We start from the raw sequence: 18,668 nt of genomic DNA on the forward strand, positions 1-18,668 counted from the left end.
TATTTAATGTAGAGAAGTATTTCTTTTACACAAACACAGCTCTTGTTATGCTATGTAATTTTTAACAAATTGGAAGTAAGAATATTCATTATTTGACATGCATTTAGCAACAGACACTGCATTTATTCTCAGCTTTGAGATAAACTACATAGCAAAGTGAATGAAGCTGCTTTTTCCTGAGCAAGCTTCAGACCCTTTCCATGTCTAGTCACGGATATCAAGTCTGCTTTCTAGCCACTGAGTGGCAGGATGCGCTGTTTCTATCTCTTGCAAATTGGCATTGCTGATCTTTCTTGGCTATTCTTTTGAGGTAAGATACTGTTAGATAAATATTTATTCTTAGCCATTTTTTCCTCTCACTACAAATAGGAAAGGGAAGAGGTCACTAAGCTTCTTGGTTAATTTTGAATAATAAAACACCTTTCAGAAACTGACTGACTTCTACAGAATCATTTTGTGGCTTAATTTCAGGTATATAATGCATTTGGAAAAAAATATAGATTCACAACAGTATTTCATAAAAAGGCAGACCTTGAACTGAAGGGGAAGAATGATTCCCCTCAAGAAACTGCATTAGAGGGATGTGACCATGTGCCACGTGCTCTGGGTGTCCCTGCTGGAGCAGGGGGGTTGCACTAGATGATCTCTAGAGGTCCCTTCCAACCTCAACCATTCTGTGATTCTGTGCAAATGTTCAGGTTGTGGTCACAAAACACTAAAAGAGAAGAAATTCAGGTCTAAAAATGGATATAGTACCTAACACAGCTCCTAGCGTTTAGAAAGAAGTGGCTGTGAGATAAAAAAGCAAACACCTTGTAGTGCCTGTGCAGCAGTAGATGGCACCGTGGCATATTTCACAACTCCCACTGCACGTGGTGTGGGGGTGCTATTGCTTTCCTCTGCCTTGGATGGAAAGCAGACATGTACGTAGTTGCTGTGTGAGCAGTGCACAGTTAATATTTTTTGTCTAAAAATTAAAAAAAAAAGAAAAAACAGTGTTTTGAGATGAAGTGCTAACAACAGAACAAAGAACTAATAAAACAGAACCACAGGTCTTGTAAAATTACCTGTGTTTTCCACCTTCTTACTCCCTAAAAAATATATATGTATATATATGCATATATATGAGGAATTCTTCATTTTCTCAGCAGCTCACACACAGGGTACCTACTTGATTAACTTCACTAATATGTCTGATATAGTGAGAATTCCTCCTTATTTCATAACATTCTGAAAGTTGTTTTTCACTCCCCTTCACTTTTTAGATATATAATCAACTATAGTATTGGCAAGTACCGAACAACCTGGAGTTTAATCTGATAGTCCCAGTTTCTGAGTTCCTCTGCGTATTTAAATACCTAAGAATAAAACATTTTCACTGCAGATAGGGAGTGCATATTTGCAATGCACTGATTTTATTGTTTACCATTATGCTATTATATAGGTGTCAGTAACAACTTCTGTGAAAATTTCCTAAGTCAGAGTCAGACTGTAGATTTAAATTTTTTTTTTTTTTGCTTTTTATGAAGTTCTGATATAAATAATAGCTTTTCCACACAATTAGAATTTATAATGGCAATATAATAATTGCAGTAATAATAATAATGGCTCTACTTCTGCTAATGACTGAAACAATATGCATTTAACATTGGAATATAAAACGGAGATTCTCTTCTGTTTTCTTGGTGTTCTTTGACCGGCTTTTCAAAAGTAGTTAAGTATTTGCTAAATCGACATTTTATTTTTAGGAGGTTTAAAAAGCATTTCAGATCCTCACACTGTCCCGTTAGCCTTCTTTCAATCCATGGCATGCAGAAAATGAAAAACAGGTCTGCAGTGTCCTGAAGGTAAAATAAAGAAAGCTTCAGTATCCAAACAGAAAGGATTGCCCCCCGAATGCCCTACCAATTGCTCTGTGCCTTAAAAGTGAATCTCTAGCTCTCACCTGGTAATCTCCACAGCAGAAAAATGGCACAAGGGACTAAGAAGAGATACCTGGGTAGTAAATCTTTTAAGAGCTCCATATGTCAGAGTCTTCCCTCCGGGGTACAATCAGCACTGATTCAGAAATACCAGTGTTCCCAGGAAAGATCTTTTCTTCACAAAGAAAGTGCTGAATTTAACTAATTTCACTCTCTGGATAAATGTCCATGCTGGAGTAATACATTTGTGGAAAAAGAATAAAAAAAATTAACACAGATTCATCAAATTTTCAGTGGACCTGGATTAGCTGCTACTTCACCTTTAATAGCGGTTGGGAGTTCAACTGTACTTTTAAAAGCATTTGATGTACAAGAAAAAACCTCATCAGATTGTTTCTTCCAGTCATTTAATATCAGCGAGGTCATCTGTAAAATGGTGAACTGAAGCCTTTAAATGGGTCCTGATCTCATCCAAAAGATGAGAGATGAGATTCAACAGCATATGGTGCTCCTCAAAAGAAGATGGTATATTACTCAACTCTTGCCACTAGCCACTGTTCTAAAAAAAAAAAAAAAAAAAAGGATAAGTTTGTGATTTCAGCATAATATCAATTCTGTGGTGGTGAAGTCATGTGGTGAAAGGCTTGTCCTTGCACTTGACTGAAGAAAGGGTTGCTTGATGGATTATTCTTGGACACGAGAACTGCAAATTCATTTAACAGCCTGCTCTTACTCTGTTGTTTATGGGAATGATTTTTGGCTAAGAGGCTTACCTTGTTTGTTCAGTGTTACAAATGCTTTTATTTTTATTAACACTCATGTCATGGGTTAAACTGTAAGTGTATTAGGAGAAACCCATCAAATAATTTTAATGGTTTGAGTTGCTTTTTGCAACAAGAAGTATCTTTTTAGCATTCATGCAGCGCCCAGGGCAGTGATCCATGCCTGCAGATTTTAGCAGTGACAAATTCTTACTCTCTGGATCCAGCAGAAGGGAATTGTGTCACCCTTCCATCCAGTTACCCTTTGAGTGTTGAAGTTTGAACGTTCATGTATACATTGCGCTTCACTTCCCTGCAGGTCTGGTGCCTTGGCAATGAAAGTCGATACCATATAAACAGGACAGTGGATGGCACCACCTTTTCCGTGGTCATCCCCTCCCTAGTTCCTGGCATTCGATACAGCGTGGAAGTGGCAGCAAGTACCGGGGCAGGACCTGGAGTGAAAAGCGATCCACAGTTTATCCAATTAGGTAAGCCTGCTAGTAATCCCACCTATTGATTTTGACGACCTTCGCTTTGTTTGCTTTTGTCTTCTGTGGCACTAGAAATATTTTCCAGACCAGTGGAATAGTCACTTGATGTCTGGATTAGCATGATTTGGCATTGCTGGCTTCAAACTTGTGTTAGGACTGAATTCTAAAGATGAGGTTAAAACAGTATCTCTTGCTCTTTTTTTTTTTTTTTTTCTACACTCCCAATTCAGCAATGTTTTTCAGTTGTTGATTTTTCAAAGTAACTTTTTTACACCAAGAATGGTGTAATAAATCATATAAAGGAATATGAATCACTTAAGTCTTGGCTCACTTTGATTTAGGGATGTAATTTGTCTTGATTAGATTTCATCTTTCTTTATGCAGGCAAATAAGAAACAGGAGTGTGCTAAAATTCTGTAAAATAAGTATCAACTAAACAAATGCAGGACAGGGACAAGAGGTATGCAGATGATTTACAATAATTTTGATCTTCTTAGTTCAACCAAACATCTCTCAGAAATGCAGATCAGTGGCATTGCTTCTGGATGTATCAGGGAGAAGTGCATCTTTGCTGTTGGCCAGGAGAAGAATGAGATTAAGGAGTAGTCATACCTTGCTTTTCCAGTAGACCTTTTCATTACAGTAGTACCTTATCATTACAGTATATAATCTGTTTTATCAAATCAAAAAACAAACTCATCATGTTGCTTTGGGCTTCGTGTCCCTTTCTATCATTAAGTGATCAGTATATCTTCCTAGATAGTTTTTGTATTTAAAAATCTATAATCTTTGAATGTGAAAAAAGGATGGAACAAATGGTATGTTCTCTGCAAAATTGCATGCACTTTACCTTGACTATTAAAATGAAGGTCATCTTCAACATATTTAACTTAAGCATATGATTCCCATTTACATAAAGAGAGATTTTCTTACAAAATTACACACACCTTAAATGGTACTTCAATAATATGTATAAAAATGATCGGATTTGTTTGAATGTTGTTTCCTAAGGCAGCTTCCATACCCTTTCTATACAGCTTAGATTTTGAAAGCTTTAGATCAGTGAAGTGTAAAATAATAGTGAAACTTTGATTTTCAAAATCAAAGACTTGGTAGCCACACTTTTGTCTTTTCTTCGGTGATAAACAAATACTAATTGTAGGTGAAATTTACAATACCACTTAATCAGTTTGGGTTTTGGTAAGCAGAAAAAGGAACAAATCAGACTCTATTTAAGAGCAGGATCTTTTGCCCGCTCCTGGGTTACTGACCTTTATTGACACTGCACTGGAAAGCATGAAATGATTACATAACTCAGCGGGTGGCCAGATGTGCTGGCATGGCTATCATTTCGTAAAAGCCAATAGAAGTCAAATTCCTAGCCTTTGCATGTCTTCTTCTAATACATTTTTTAGTGCAGTACAAGTGAAAGAATTCTCATCGAACCATAGACATTTAAATATAAAGGCATTTTTAAAATGGTACTAAATAATTCAGATGTTCACTGTTATCTTTGAAAGTGCCTTTGTTCCGGGTTGGATTTTCCGGTGTGCCTATCTTGCACTAGTCCATTAGGACAAGTCTGTTAGGATCTGATATTTAGTGATCTTTGTTTAACCACTAAGTGTGACATACTAAAGCACTGACAAAACTGTTACAACTGATTATATTAATAATTATCACTATAATTTTCAATATAGGCTGACTACCGTATATGCATTAAGCAATATGTAGATACAGTGTGTGAAAGTGTTAAAAACATAGCAAAATCTTGCCCTTAAGAGTTGCTTATACTTCTAAGGCATAGCCCTCTGCCACCCCTTTGCAGATACAGCCATGCATCATCCCTTAGCACTGTGCTAAAGTTTTTTTGTTGAAGTTTTGACAGACCATTGATCAAACCATTTCGTATGCCCATCCGCGAGAGGGCATCGACCCCGTGTTTGGCAAGGTGTACGAGCCAGTGATGGTGGCAGTGGGCAGTGAGATGGTGCTTCCCGGGGCTAAGCTAAAACAAGCCTTGCGCCCCCTGAGCAAAGCTAGGCCTGGTTTTGCTCCTGGTCCCTGCGTAGGTGTGACGGGTACATCGCTCCGGTCCCTGTCTTCACCTCAACTTCCTTCTCCGGAGTCGCTGGAGTTGGGGTGCGTGTGGGGATCCGTGCCACCGGAAGCAGCACGCAAGAGGTTCTAGACAGGGACACTTTGCTTCAGCTGACTGTAGGAGGCTACGTAAAACTAGTGCTTGAATGTGAGAAGAGCGCACTCGAGCAGCACCGAGCAGCTTAAAGCCTGAGCTCTGGGCTAGTCACACTCCCCTCCGGTCCCAGCTGTGCTGGGGCCCCCGCAGAGAGCCGCCTCCTTGGCTCTCGGGCCCGCTCGCCGCGCGGGAGAGGAGCAGGCGCTGCGCGTGCTGGTAGCGCCGCTGAGGACAGAAAATTAATTTGTTGATGTCATCGGCTGGCACTTTGCACAGGCGATAAATCAGACGGTCACAGAGAGAGGGGAGGGAGGCTGGAGAGGGGAAGGATCTACGTGCTCAGTGAACTGCATTTTTGCCACAGTTGATTTCAGGAGTCTGCATTTCTTTCTTTGATCCCAACTTCTCCTTCCGGAAATCTTTTCCTGGTGCCTAAATTAGTACAATGCTCCTTTATTGAATTAGGAAGTGTAAGTGTGCAAATGAGATATATTGTTCAATTTACATATAAGCTTTTTTTTTTTTTTTTTGATTGTATAAATGAAAGGTACATTTCCTCTAGTATGCTTTCATTAACAAAAATGTGGGGCTAGATTGTGGCTGGCTGAGGAGCACAGGAGATGCATCCAGAGCTGAGACGTGCGATCACTGCCTCACACCTCAGCTGAGCTCTGATAACTGACCTTGTGCGCACACTTAACCTGTTTCTGAGACAGGTACAAATTGCGAGCTCAAACCTCTTTCCTTTCCACATCTCAGCGGACATGAAGCAGTATGCACCTCACACTTCCAGTGTCACCTGGGAGAGGCCAACCATATACTCACCTGTTGTACAGTAATCATATTTCAGCATTTAAAATCATGAGACCAACTGCAAAATTGTGTGTCTTGATAAACACTACATCTGGGGCTTTTAAATTTTCTTTTTAGTTTTGAGCCACCCATTAAAGCTTTCTCTGAAACTGAAAAGGCAGGAAACGCATTTTTTGTTTATTTTTAAGACAAAAATGGATATTTTCTGTAAGCAAAAGACTGCAAAACCTCTGATCTTAAGGCAAAAACATGTATTTCATGGGAACTCATAGCTCACTGGAAGTCTTTACATTTATAATATTGTTCAGTGGAGATAAAATGATAGTGAGAAATTTGTCATGACTTTTGTCTTGTTATGACATGTAACTTGAGGATGCTGGTTGCAAAAATGCCCTGTCTAGAAAGTTGAGACTTATCAGAACTAAGTACTATTTCCTGTTCTCTAGTCTTAGTTTTGCCAGTGATGGCATGCTGCTTACGATAGCTCTGCGGTTAATGTTACTCATAAACAAATAATTTGTATGAGTATATTTATGCATTTATTTTTAAGAGATGCCTGTAAAATAATTATAAATCTTGAGTGCATTATTCAACTAGTGGGTGTCTCAAGTGTACAAAACACAAGCCTCATTGAATCTTTATTATTCTAATCACTTCCTTTACATGTGATTTGTGAACTTGTGATTTGTGCCTGCCTTTAGGGAGATGTTATTCTTTCAGCCCCTCAAGTACTACTACAGTGCAATAGTTGTAAGGTATTTGTTGATATTTTTCTTTCTCTTGTAGTCTGCCAATGACTGTTTTTTTCTCACAGCAAGCCCTTTTCAGACCAGCTTGATGCTGTCCCCTCACAAATCGTTTGTCACAAGATTGACATGGAAAAATGGTATTTTTCCAGTTAGGGAAATGTGTATCATTAGAAAGGAGACAATGCTCAAGCTGGTTGTATTTTATCAAATAATTTTCATATTATATCATGTACATATAATCCAGGAAACCTCAGGCATTTCCCCACTTGAGCAGAGGGGCTGGACTAGATGGTCTCTAGAGGTCCCTTCCAACCCCAACCATTCTGTTTTTCAGTGATTATGTTACAAATTTGAAGTGTTCTGCACGTTTCAAATTGCTGGAACTAGTAGCCTCCATGAAACCTAGATCCTCCTCCTTAGTGTTCAAACATTTTGTGCCTACATGGAAAATGGCCTGCCGTAGCGGGTACATATACAGGGCAAAGTCAGGGTTTCTGGCATGCCTGTAAACCTGGAATTTCCTATCTTTTTTGAATCTTTGGCACTCCAGTCTGAATTGTATCTTAACATTGTATTCCACAACTTTAACATTGATTTTTACATTGTTACTCGAAAGTGTTTTTTAAATTGGAGAACTCCATTCTGTTCAATATGAATTTCCATAAGTACTTATTGAATTTGGAACTTGGAGCTTCGAGACAGATGCGGTGCCCTGTGTACGATAGGCACAGCAAGTTATCTGTGGCAAAAGAACCCTCTAATCTTGGGGCAGAAGAAGAAGGGATGAGTCAGTGTGATAATATGCTGGTTTCAGGGAGTAGTGATCTGCCTGCTCCAGCAACTCTGAGGCATTTTGAAGTACATTATATGTTGTGGCTGCTGCTCCAGCAGTTAAGATGCGCTTTGCCTTTGAGTGTTTATGTTCGCTTATTATTTTGGCATGTTTCCCTGAGGAGTGCAAGCAGGAACAGGAATGTTGATTATGAACCATTTATAGCTCAGTCAAATCTTCCAGAAATTTCTTGAGAAGAAGAAAAAGCACTTTTTAGGTCCAAGAAGTTTTTTTTTCCCTGACGCATTTCCCTGGACTATAACAAAGAATGAAGATGCCTTTCTCAAAGGAAAACTTCTTCAATCGTGCATATTGAATTTTTTAGCAATAAGGAGTTCACTAGATTTAATTCCCTTTGCTTTATATTTAGCTTACTTTAAATTTTTAAACTAAAAGAGGAGCAGGAGATGGGTCAAATGTTGCTTCTTGAGGGCTCTTCCATGCTGTTTTCTATGACGCTGTTTATATGACTATACAAAAACACGCATGCATTTTTCTCCTATCATCTGTGTAAGTAAATATCAACTAATGTAATGACGCTAACAGTCCACTCATGTACCATGTGGCACAAGTCTGGTTCCTTAAAAAAATATATGTTATTATGCTGGTCATACGCTTGGAAGGGACAGCAAAATAGCATCATCTTAACTAAAGCTTAGAACAATAAATGTTCAGAGAGGTTCTTCAGTATTTTGTAATCTTGACACACATATTGGTTGAGCATTGCAACAAGTTTCTATATGCCGAAGTATTATTCTTGTGTATGGCTGTGTTGTTGACATGAGTTTATGCAACATTCTCATTAGGCTTTGAGTTAGTGAAATTTTCCAAGTTCTGTTGTTCTCACTCTTTGTGTGTTTTTTTGTTTTTTTTTTGTTTTCTTTGGGTTTTTTGTTTGTTTTTGCTTTAAGGGTATATTTTTAAGGGAAAAAGATAGTTTCTTCTAGATTTATTCACAACCACAGGTGCTTTAAGGCATCTTTTTTTCCCATTAAAAGATACAAGGGATTGCAACACTTTAAAAATAGAGAAAATACAAGTGCACCCATTTTGAAATCAGATTGATGGTGCAAGTTTTCATATCTTAATACGGCCTCAGCTGCAAAGAGACAAAAGATGAGATATAGAGCGACAGTTTTAATTCATTAGTCACAGTATACTTTATACGTTTTAGCCCATCTGGCCGCTTGTGTGCAACTTCTCTTGGCTGTCGCCATAAAATCTGAAGCAACCCATCTCAACCTTGCACAAATAGGCATGAAATCTATAAACCCAGCAGACACAAAGGGTGTATTAGTAAGCAAAGACTGAGCCTGCCTAGTGAACTTTCAGACTAGGCAGTGCACTTAGGATCACAGAAGATAAAGGAATTTGAAATACAAAATAAAATTCTCAATAAGCCAGCAGTCAAAAAGCGACTCCTTGACAAAACAAGTATTTGGCTTTGATGTCAAACAAACAAAATTCTGGAATTTTGCACTTGGAAAAAAAAGCTATTAATTTAACCATTTCCCATTCATAAAGATGTCTTTTTCCAGAGAAAATTCTTTTGGTTTTACTTGTACGGTTTGTTGCAGCTCCATATTCTATTTGTTTTGTGGTTGCTTATATATATTCAAGCTTCTTTTGGAACAAATAAGAGATGTCATTATGAAAAATAAAAAAATCTGCTCCCCTGGTTAGTTCTTAAGAAAAAAGTGTTGCTTTTTGAGTGGATTTCATTTCTTACATATTTTAGTCATATATCCTTATATAGAACTGTTTGAGGATAATCCTATGGTGAATAAACGGCACTTTCTTCTTAAAACATTAGTCTCAGATCCAGAATCTGATGCCACTCTCTCTAGTGGAAAAACAACTAATGCTCAGATTTACACTAAAACAAAAAAGGGTATTTCAAAGACTAAGCTGTGGAATGTGTAAAGCAATATCCGCCCTGAGTAAAGGTTTCAAATTCTTGCCCTTGCTCTGTGTAATAATGAAATTTGCAATGAGCAGTCACTGTGGTGGTAAAAAATCAAGCAGACAGTATTTTATCTTTGAGCTGCTTCATTACAGTTGGAAAACATTGCTCAGTAACTGAATATTCTCACTACTGTTCCTGGAAGGGTCCTACAAAAGCAGAGCAGGAAAACCAAAGACTGATTCTTACAGATGCTTTCTCTGTGAAAAATCAAAAACAGTGTGCAAAAAAAAAAGTCCTTTATTTTGATCTGATCTTTAAGGGTAAACATTTTATGACAAGGGTTACATTTCCAGTGGTAATGAGACTGCTGGTTTCTACCAATTCATACTTCCTTCCTAGACACCCTTTAACTTGTTCATCCATATCAGGAGGGCAGAATTGTTAATTATTTTGTACATTTGCTTCTTTATGTTTTCGGTTTTCAATCTTCTTGAATTGAGGTCAAAGTGAGAGACTTTAAAGTGAATGTAAGCCTGTGAAGTTTAAGATTCAAATCCTGCATCAGGAAACGCTAAACTGAAGTTCATCACTCAACATCAACCCTATAAATGTATTTTGAATCTGTGTTTCTTCTGTGATTTTCAGTTATGTGAGAAATTGTGATTGTATGGGTGAATTTATGCTTTCACAAAACTATAAGGAAGTTGAAGCATCTATTTCGTACTTCAGTTTTCATTGTCTTGTTGTGTTCTTTGCTGATGTTGTCTCATCCCAATTCACTGGGGATTTTGTCCTTTTCTCTCCAGATTCTCATGGAAACCCCGTGTCTTCAGAAGATCAAGTCAGTTTAGCCCAGCAGATTTCTGATGTAGTAAAACAGCCCGCCTTTATAGCAGGAATTGGTGCAGCCTGTTGGATTATCCTTATGGTCTTCAGCATCTGGCTTTACCGGCACAGGAAGAAGCGAAATGGACTCACTAGTACTTATGCGGGTATCAGAAAAGGTGCCATTTTACATGTTTCAATTCGTTAGCTGCTGAATGTTTGCTGAGCTATTTTCTTTATCATCAGTCTAGTACTCTTCCAAGATCTGGTGCACAATTTACCAAATAATTTCAAAGCTGTCAGGAAGTTTGGATGAGACCTCAAGACTGGAAACATTAATAACTACACGATGTATAGTACCTGGCTTTTAAAAACAAGCCTTCAGCAAAATACCTAGATTAGCTTTTCATAGACGATAGTCATACAAATGAGAAATGTATGAGATAGATTTAATTCTGGCAACTTCCACTATGCCCTTGCTATCTGACATTACACTATCTGAAAAGGAATCAACTGGATGGGAGTTCGTTGTCCCTTTTATTCAGTCTTTTGCCTGCTGCTAAGAATACTAACAGCGGTGTCAGTTAATGTACTGCTTTTGGTGTGTATCCTTGGGTTTCCTTACATTCCGGGGAAATGCAGTGAAGTGGCTGTCTAAGAAAGCACATCAGTATTACTTTCCAAAATCCTTTAATAAATGCTGTTGTGAGGACCTTCTTTGGGGCTAAAATCTGGGGCTATCCAGTCTGGCATTTGCATTCACACAGAATGGCAGCTCTGGGCCTAGCTTAAAGCACTCTTCATTTTCATGTTATTGATATCTTTCACATCAGATAGTTGGTTGCAAGCAGTGCTTTAGAGTGTACTCTGTGGCAAACAAAACCAGAATCTCTACCTGAAAGATCTTCTGGAATGAAAGCTTGTTTTCTCCCAATTCAACAGGAAGCCCTGAAGTTAAAAACTGAATTCAATAAGCAACAGTTCATTGCAGCTCAAAGCTACATGGTACCACATAGGCACTCACAGAGCAGTAACTGTAAATTCTGGAATGAGTTGGGATGAGCAATCCTTCTCTTAAAGAAACAAAGGGAGAGGCTTGGGATATTCAGCAATTAAAAGATAGACCTGGGCTTAAAAGGTGCCCACATCCTCATGTTCTGAAAGGTGTCACGAGCTTTTGTTCTACAGTCACTTCAGGTGTGAATGTGTGATGGGCCAGAGAGATAGGCAAATGTAACACAGACTTTTTGAACAGCAGTCATGTGTCACTATGAGAAAAAATCAAGGGCAAGAATAGCAACTGAGTTGTGTAAGGGAGACAAAGAAATAATTTTGAGGTGTGTAAGAATTTTAGGTGGCCCCCATACTGTTTCAGGGTCAATGATTATGTTTGACTTCAGTCGGAGTGGTTTTAGCAGAGTTGCAACCACATAAATCAGGGATGAATTTTACCTTTGATTTTGTTCTAGAATTTCTTAGGTAACACAGACCCTGATGTACTACTGCACTGGCCTGCTCTGTTTTGTTTTACTAATAGCATGCTGCCATACTGCCTTTCTGCGGTGCTTTAAAACTAATATCACTGTGCTTTCAGCCGTATCTGTGATTAAGCAAATGCATATAGTATGTCTTTAAAAATGATCACCTTAATGACCTCAGTTGTTGTTCAATACAGCTGTGTTATTCAATAGCTGGAAAAATACCTTTTGTATGATTTAATATGTAATTGTATAATTTAGTGGGAATTTTAATATAAATATACAGAAAAGTAGAGTCTGTATCTCCATTAACAAGTTTTCTTCAAGAAAAAAAGATCTTTGCTGAAATAGAAATTACAGAGTAGTTTCCACTCCACAATGCATTGAGTCAGGACCACGAGTGCAAACTTTCTTTAGTCTTGCATTTCCTTACTTATTTTTATGTCTATCTTCAGACCTGACATCCGTTGAAATACTTCACTCCCCCACATACACATATTGTACAAACACTCTTACACACTCACAAGAGTTTATTAATAGAGACTCTGAGAATTAAGTTTTTCTATCATGTGCTAGCTATGCAGTTTTCATTGAGTTCAACCTCTGATTAATCTGTTCCTCAATTCCTTAAAATCTAAACTAAGTTTAGTGCTTAGCTCACAGAAGAATAATGAGACAGATATGTCAAGATTTTTTTCATTGTGATTGCAAATTAATTTTGAGACACTTCGTTCTCTTTTGAATAGCGCTGGTTTAAATGCACCTTCTGTTTTTAATGAAAGCTTGCTGTTACTATGGTTCTATATTTTTGAATGTAGCTAAATTACACTGACTCTGTGAAAAGGCCTAGCTCAAAGGAGATACAATGGAATTCCCAAGATGAAGAGCTGTGCTGCAAATGAAGCCTTGAAATGGGCAAAATGTTCAGAGTTTTTTCGTTTTCGTTCAGTGCCATATTCCTGCAGACAAATTGGCTTGGTAAGGAGAGGGGGGGAACCACAGCATATTCTAAAATACACCAACAAGACAGTCTGGAGTCCCTCGAAACAGCACAGTTATTGTAAAAATTACATTGGGCTCTTTAAGTAATTGCTCTCAGCCCCGGGCTTTTCCTTCTGTGACAGGTTTGCTGATGAAACAACTTCTTTTAGTGACGATCGCAGTGTTTCTCCCGCATTTCTCCTCACTTCCATTAGACCAGACTAGCTTTTTTTCTGCCCATCAGCAGCAGGGGAACTGTGCTCCCTTGTCGACAGGAGGGGGAGCGTGTGCTGGTAGGAAGAGCCGATGCTGGTGCTGGGTGTGTGATCAGAGACCCTATGCATCCAAAGGACAGTTATAGAGGCCCTGAGAGGGAGGGCTGCTGCCCTGCTCCTCCGCAAGGCATGGCCGGAAGGCGCTGCGGCCAGGGGTGGCTTTCACCTTTTTTTAGTGATTATTTGAGGAAAAAAAAAAAAAAAGATTAATAACTCTGTCTCTTATTTCCTCAGCTATGAAAACAAAATGAATTGCCCTCGTACATTTTAGTGCCTTTATTACAGTGTAATTTGGTGCCATTCTTGATTCAGAAAGAGTCAAACAGCAGCTTTCTTTGTTCCCTTATATGATTATTATTTCCTTACTGAATACGTAAGCAGGCCGATTAGTTCAGCGTAATGAGCATTTACTTAGTGAACTGCAGATAAGATTCAATAGGACCTTGATAAGGCTTTGTTAAGGAATTTGTCATTCTGCATTTTCAGATGATTAACAGTGTAGGGTTTTTGTTTGTACTAGGCTTTTCAGCAAAACATAAGATACCAGGCACAGGGCTCCTGAGAGGCGAAGCCACATGCAGCTCCTCTCAGGAGCACAGTAAAATAGCTTGTTTTTTTTTTTTTTTTTTTTTTTCAGAATGGTACTTGTGGAGACAAGCTTTTCCTGAATCACAAATTTAATTTTATTTCTATATTAATATGAATGAACTACTGGATTATTTACGTTTGTTTCATGTTCAGCTGTCTGCTAGATTTGTACTAATGTGGTATGTTTCCCTTTCTCTCTTCAGCTTAATAACCAGTTTGTATTTTGTTTTGATTTTTCAGTCCCGTCTTTTACCTTCACACCAACAGGTATATATTTGCACTTTTCCCCCCTTCTTTGTTACTTTTAGCATGTGTTTGTGGTACTGTTTCTCTTTCTGACATAACCAGCCCGTCTGTTCTGAAGTTTTTTAAGCAATGATGTCATTAATTACAGATCTCATCGTGAGTGTTGTCTAAGAAGTCGTGTGTAGCTGCTTTGTAGCTGACACCTCTCCTCTTGTGCGTGCCATTTAGTAACATACCACTGGATGTGTATTAACGCAAGCAGACCGTTATGTGGCATGAGTCTGCTAGTTCTTACAGGCTCACCTGGGCTCTGATCTGGCATTACAAGCCCAGAGTGTGGCCATCTGTACCTAGCAGTGGCAAAGGGACTCCTGAGGGAGGAGAAGCGGTTTAGCAGAGCCCAGGCACTGACTTGAAAGGGGCATGCCTGGGATTGCAGTTGGTGAAATATTGACTTCTCTTCTTTCCTCTGTGTCTGCACTGAACCAGGGTCCTAGGAGTTTGGAAGGCACAGAGAGCACAGAGATCAGTTAGATATATATATATTTTTTGCATAGAACTGTATTTGTTCTACATAGACAAAGCTATATGCAGAGTGGGTTAAAGTCATCTTCTATTTCTTTTTGTTTGGAAATGTAGCAGATATGGCCACAGCACAGACAGAGCGTCGCCCCCCGAAGTCAGTGGGAGCCCTTCCGTTCTGCAGGCCTGGCCTTGAGTCGGTCCCGCAGGCAGGGCCCGGGTTGCTCTCCTCAGCACAGAGACACAGTTCCGCACATTCCCAGCTCACTGCCACAGAACATACATTTCTTCCAGCTAAAACGCAAGCGAGCAGGCTGCTCGTGTTTCCCTCCTTTGTCCACACCCCTTGTTTTCACTCTGAGCCCCGTATGCCCAGGCAGGTCAAAAGGGGCCAAACGCCCGGGCGCGCTCAGGTAGCTCACACGCAGCGCGGGGCTCCCCTGCCTCTGGGCGGCAGCTGAGTTGCCTCCTTTGAGCCGGGAGTGCAGATGAAGCAAAATCTCACGTGTGTCTGTTCGTCCGTGCAGACCTGCTCAGAACGGGCCGAGTTCTTATCCCCCAGCTCTTGATCACTCCAAATAGCATCCTGTTCCTCAAGTGATCGCATTGCGTTCAGTGGAGTTGCTTACTGTTCAGCATGAGTCAGAGTGAGTGGCCCGTAATGTTTCTGAAGTCCTTTGAGATCCGCAGTGGAGACTCATTCAAATTATTATTATTTTGCTGTTACTTTAATTGGCTTAACATAGGGCTTCTAGTGCAATCACAGTTGTAGCACACTACTGAAACGCTGCAGAGGTTGGGAGGTTAGCTAATGCACATTTTCTCAGTTGGGTTCTTAACATTAAAGGAAAGTATCAGAGCTCCGTAAGAGATGTCAGAGCTGCAAAGTAAACCTTGCTGAGATTTTAAAAGAAGAAAATGGAAAAAGAAATTTAAAGGAAACATTTAAAGGAAACAAAATCCTTTTTCAATCAGCCGGGATGCCGATCGCTGGTTTCATGGACTTTAGATGGTAGCACACCCTCTTCTTTAGCATTACCTATAGTAAAAGGCTTACCTGTAGCAATGCATCCTACATTTTAATCCTGTTATTGTAATCACTGCCAGTATTTATCTCTCTCTTGCAGACTCCCAGCTTGGAGTTCTTTAAAGAGCAGAATTTGGCTGCTTTTTTTCAACACATTGCTAGTTGGAAAATGTAGAATCCATCAGCATTTGCAGGGAGGCTAATCTCCTTAACCCTTTGCCTAACCCAGTTCAAACTCAGAGAATTTATAGTATTTTCTTCTTGGATATGCATCCTAAAAAGCTAACTTTGAAGTAGATGCAATCCATGTCAAAAAAATAAGTGCGTGTGGACGTGCGCTTTGTTAATGTGTGTGCTTATGAAATATTAGCACAGTTGTTCCTGCTAGCTTACGACATAGTCTTCCTTTCAGGCATTTTTGTGTCAAAATGTATATATTTAACTTTTTAGATAGAAAAGATCATGAATAAGCCCAATTGTAAAATGTTATAAAATAGTAAGCTTACATGGGCTTTTAGAGTGTGCCAGGTCTTTGAGGAAAATGCAGTAGCTTTCAGCAAGAGCATTTGGTTTTGCCGTAGGTTCAGCTGTCGTGAGCCATTGTTTTCACTGCAAGGAAAGGCCTGTTACAAAATCATGATACCTCGTTAATGTTACCAAAATATTAAGGTAGAGCAAAGCTTTAACATCTGGTCATTCTTGAAATAAATATATGACCTAAATTCACCCACAGAGTAACTCCACTGAAGTCATCAGAGTTACATTAATGATAAGTTCAATCTGATGTATGGCTTCCTTTTTTTTTTTTTTTTTTCCTTTTAATTTCCTGAAGTGATATATATTCTTGTTTGTGTTTGTCATAACCAAACTGAAATACCACACTTTGATGGAGCTGTGATGGAACAGTTATACATATTTATACAGTGTTATGTATAAACTTGCCTATGAAGGAATAATAAACAGTTGCAGAATGAGACACAAAATAGCAATGCTGTTGTTGATCCTACTGTCCTATGAACCAAACATATCGGTTATGAAATGTCTAGTTATTTTGGACTTACATAAATACAGCATTTTTGGTAAAATTTGGCAAAATACATTTTTGGTAAAACACAGTATTTTGGTAAAATCTTCAAAACCCACCTGGATGCCACCCTGTGCCACGTGCTCTAGGTGTCCCTGGTGGAGCAGGGGGGTTGGACTAGATGATCTCCAGAGGTCCCTTCCAGCCTCAACTGTTCTGTGATTCTGTGTGATTCTGTGATTGTCTTAGCTAAAATGAAAAGGGCAGACTTGCTATGTAAGGATTCCTCTGTGCTTTTTTTTTGTAATATTTCATTTTTTTTTTAATATTTCAGTCACCTATCAGAGAGGAGGAGATGCCGTAAGCAGTGGAGGCAGGTAATTACGAGCTTTATTTTTAAAGCTATAAATGGTGGGCTAAAGAATTCAAAGATGTACAGTAGCACTTATAAGTAGCGGCAGAAAAATCAATGGGAGATTTTTTTAAAAAATTATGATATTAATGTTAGCTGTACATTTTTCTGTTTAGAAGGAGAATATGAAATTTGCAGCTTTACATTGATCTCCAAGGAATGATTCACAGTATTTTCACCCTAGTTGCTTTGTTAACCTGTAAAAATTGCATCTCAAAAAAGAAACAGCAGAGGGAGCACTTTAACTTCCAAATAAAGGTCTGACCTCGCGGCTGATTAAGGGAGTAAAAGTAATTAAGTTGTGGCATTTATGAAGATTAAGAAATATAGGTGGTTCACAAATACTACAAAGAAAAAAGAACGTTTAATGGAGGAATTTTCTGAAGACACTAAGAGCTTATAAAGTGATATTTAAAGAAAAAATCATGCTGTGAATATAAAATAGTTAAAGCGTTACTTGCAGGAGAATAAGGAAACAGGTAGGTTTCTAATAAGGAGCTCCATGCTTTGGGAACCTAGTCTATTCCAAATTAACTAAAACAGGTTTACTGGGTTTAATTTCTTACCTAATGAATGGCAATGGACCAAACTGTAATTTCAATTTCCTGCCTAGAGATCTCTGTTTCTTCAGAAGAAAAAGTCACGGTGTTAGCAGCAAGGCAGGTCAGGGACGTGTCAGTTTAGTAGCACACTTTTTTTTCTAGGTCACATGCAAGCCTGCCTGTTCGTTAACGTTTGAGTTACAGGCTGGGCATGATGTGGAAATGAGCCTTTAAATCTCAGAGAACAGCTGGGCCGTAAATTACTGCATAAGTTCCTATTTCGCCAGTGGTATTTTGTGATTTGCAAGGCTGTGCAAAAACTTGGTAGTGATGATGATTAGGCACAAAATTAGACATTTCCATCAGATATGCTTGTTGTATAGTTGAATGCTGTGCAGAGAAGAGGCTGCGCTGCAGCTAGCACTGCACCTGGCCCGCTCAGAGCTTGTGCAGGTATCTCTGCCCAAGCTGCTGCATCATCCGTGCTGTAAAAGCATGGAGGAAAACCTCTAGAACAGTTACTTTGTGATTTCTAAATGGGCAGATGTGCATGTCGCTGAGCTGCTGCCTTCACCCTGGGACAGTGAGAAGATAAGAGAGATCAGGGATGATCTCTCCCTCTCCTGCCACAGCTCAAGGAAGGCAAAGAACAGTGCAGAAACGAGCCCAGGAGTGTGTGCATCCAATGCAGTCCCTCTGGTACTGCCACAGCAGCAGCCTGGCTTTCTGCTATCCTAGTTTTAAGGATTAGTGCCATGGTGTGTCTGTAGTTCATTCTAGGTGCTAAAATCCATGGTTCCTTTGTTCTTGGAGCATATAGTATTTACAGAACCTCTGATGTGGTGCTCTGTTTTGTAGAATACAAAAAAATACTTCCACAGTCTAAAAGAAATGCTATATTTAAACATGAAGCCTCTGCTATGAAATCCATGCTTAAGGTTTTCACTTCTTTTCATTGTATTTATAGTGTTTTGGAGAGTTTTAGCAGTTTTGCCACATGAAGATATGTGAGCATGTTACAGCATTGTTCAGGACAAAAAATACTATAGTGAAATATTTCAAAATAATCCCCAA

At 39.0% G+C, this 18,668-nt stretch overlaps 1 protein-coding gene across 1 annotated transcript in view; it reads left to right on the forward strand.

Annotated features, from left to right (window-relative positions):
• Window positions 1-18,668, forward strand: part of ROBO1 (roundabout guidance receptor 1) — a 498,318-nt gene that overhangs the window by 450,166 nt on the left and 29,484 nt on the right. Inside the window, exons 17-20 of the mRNA XM_088539356.1 lie at window positions 3,003-3,174; window positions 10,481-10,678; window positions 14,062-14,088; window positions 16,975-17,017. Coding sequence (XP_088395482.1) covers window positions 3,003-3,174; window positions 10,481-10,678; window positions 14,062-14,088; window positions 16,975-17,017 — 440 coding nt within the window. The remainder of the gene's footprint in view (window positions 1-3,002; window positions 3,175-10,480; window positions 10,679-14,061; window positions 14,089-16,974; window positions 17,018-18,668) is intronic.

This window comes from Tinamus guttatus, unplaced genomic scaffold (genome assembly GCF_059628265.1).
Source record: "Tinamus guttatus ecotype Peru unplaced genomic scaffold, ASM5962826v1 Tinamus_guttatus_pri_ptg001602l, whole genome shotgun sequence".
NCBI classification, from domain to species: domain Eukaryota; kingdom Metazoa; phylum Chordata; class Aves; order Tinamiformes; family Tinamidae; genus Tinamus; species Tinamus guttatus.